This window comes from Penaeus vannamei, unplaced genomic scaffold (genome assembly GCF_042767895.1).
Source record: "Penaeus vannamei isolate JL-2024 unplaced genomic scaffold, ASM4276789v1 unanchor4533, whole genome shotgun sequence".
Taxonomy (NCBI): Eukaryota; Metazoa; Arthropoda; class Malacostraca; order Decapoda; family Penaeidae; genus Penaeus; species Penaeus vannamei.
In genome coordinates, this window is record NW_027217513.1 from 1 (window position 1) to 2,500 (window position 2,500).

General features: G+C 41.8%; 1 protein-coding gene across 1 annotated transcript in view; it reads right to left on the bottom strand.

Annotated features, from left to right (window-relative positions):
• Nucleotides 1–12: 12 nt before the first annotated feature.
• LOC113812690 (uncharacterized) overlaps nucleotides 13–2,500 on the bottom strand; it is a gene marked incomplete at both ends in the record, with an annotated part of 12,580 nt that continues 10,092 nt past the window's right edge. Inside the window, 3 exon segments of the mRNA XM_070120315.1 lie at nucleotides 13–295; nucleotides 1,118–1,408; nucleotides 1,747–2,085. Coding sequence (XP_069976416.1) covers nucleotides 13–295; nucleotides 1,118–1,408; nucleotides 1,747–2,085 — 913 coding nt within the window.

The window sequence follows — 2,500 nt, forward strand, 5'->3', positions numbered from 1 at the left end:
CTCCCGAAGATAAGCATTTGGCCAAACCGGCTGCTCCTCACACGCCTCCTGTAGCAGGGTCTCGCACTCTTTCCCCGTGAAGCCTGGCCTACACTCACAGGCACTGGCACCCACACATGTGCCACCATTCTGACACCCTTTCCCACGGTGGCAGGAGGGTAGACACGGGTGGCAAAGGGGGTAATGCTGGTTCTTCTTCCACTCTTTGTTCGTGCAGGTAATGTCGAAGGATGTACTATCCATATCTAGATCAACTATGTATCCTCGATAGCACATTGCACTCCCTTTCTCGTGGCTGGGGCGGGACAGGGGGGGAAACAGATCATAAGATAGTTAGTTCGTAAATTTAGACATTAATACAGACGAAGAAATACATATTATAAAAAAAAAAAAAACGCAGGACAACATCTAGTATTACCTGTATACGAAATAGGGTATGTAAGAGAATGTTGTAACACTGTATTTGTGTAATGCAGTGCTGTATGATACAATACATGAAAGCAGAATGCCATGGGAAAGTATCAACAGTCCTTTTATTATTATTCTATTTCCTAGTGCACACACACACACACACACACACACACACACACACACACACACACACACACACACACACACACACACACACACATACACATACACACATACACACACACACATACACACAATTTTTTTCAATAATATTAAGCAGGAGGCAGGCTATATAATTACATCAGCCATGAATTTATCTGCATGTTTGATTATCTTTACATTAACACATATACTCTCGTAATACGAAAATGAAAGTTAAAGAAATCAAAATTGAAATAAACAAAACATAAAAAGAACAAGACAAGAGAAAAACTGAGAAAAGGAAATAACATAAAAATGGTAGACACCTAGAGTAGAAATCAAAATGCATAAACTGTGAATATAATAATAATAATAATAATAATAATAATAATAATAATAATAATAATAATAATAATAATAATAATAATAATAATAATAATAATAATAATAATAATAATAATGATAATAATAATAATAAAACACGATTAAAACTAAAAACAGAGAAAAAAGAAAGAAAAAAAAACTCAAGGAAAGTGTTACCCAAAACCACAGACGCCAAACTCACTCCCTGGTCACGGAGGCGTAAGGAATCCGCGGCAGATCTGGGCACTCCCCGCGCTCATTCACCTCACAGGACCTCCCGCTGAAGCCCCTGAGACAGAGACACTGTTCCGGTGCCACGCAGGAACCCCCGTTGCGGCACTCCTCCTGGCAAATCGGGTCGCAGGACGTCGGGGTCATCGCGAGGTCACTGAAGCTCCACTGGACTCCTCCGTGGCACTGGAAGGCAGCTGTTCTTTTGTTGTTGGGGAATTTATAGCCTGGGAGGCACTCGGCTCGGCCTTCGTTCAGGCTTCTGTGCGGTGCGAAGGAAGTTTATCATAATAGTATTGGGTTTTCGTTGTATTTTTCTTTGTTTAGTACCTTGGATTTCAATAATATTAGCATTATCATCATCATTGTCATTATTAGCATCATCATCATCATTGTCATTATTAGCATCATCATCATTGTCATTATTAGCATCATCATCATCATTGTCATTATTAGCATCATCATCATCATTGTCATTATTAGCATCATCATCATCATCATCATTATCATTATTGCTGTGATTGTTTTTAATAGATACTATCATTTATATTCATCAAACATCATTCACAGCCCCGACTGCAAATAAACCTTAACACTTACTCTTGGTAAAAGACAGCATTCTTTACGTGAGGAAGCGCTGCGTCACACTTCCCCACCTCACAAGTCTTGCCACGGAAGCCCTCAGGACACACACACACGTTCTCCCCGACGCACGTTCCGTTGTTCTCGCACCCCGGATCGCAGGAGAACACGCAGCCGACGGAATGGTAGCGAGGGGCCTTCGCGGAGGACGGATGCGGAGCGATATGTGGGGCGAGCTGATACTTGCGCGGAATCACCCAAACCCCGTCTCTCTGGCGACACGTGATGCCTCCGTAGCTGGTTTCGCCGGTGGGTAACTTGTATCCGCGAGGGCACGCTATTGTGGCCTGGCTTAGCCTGGCGTTGGGTAAAGTGGGGTTGGGGAGATGTTAAGGATGGAAGGAGAGGGCGATAGGATGAGATTAGCTCATAAATGGCCGGGGAAGAAAGTCTGAGAATTAGACTTAATTGATAAGAGGACTAAGTCTGAAATTTGCCCTGAACTGATAAGGGAAGAAATTCTGATATGACATATTAGCTGATAAGCATAGTCTAGAATTAACCCTGGCAAAGGGAGAATGCGCCCCCCCCCCCCGTGCATTTGCTTTCTGTTTTTCAAGATGCAGGATTCGACTTTGCCAGTTTTAGTGTTTTAATGAATATTTGGTAATCAGCGCTATAGTTTGTATGTTAGGAATGATAAAGCTGAACAGTAAAGTTAATATATTTATGGTTTTGTTGCTTTTAAGTTTGGAAATTTTGAGGAAGGAAA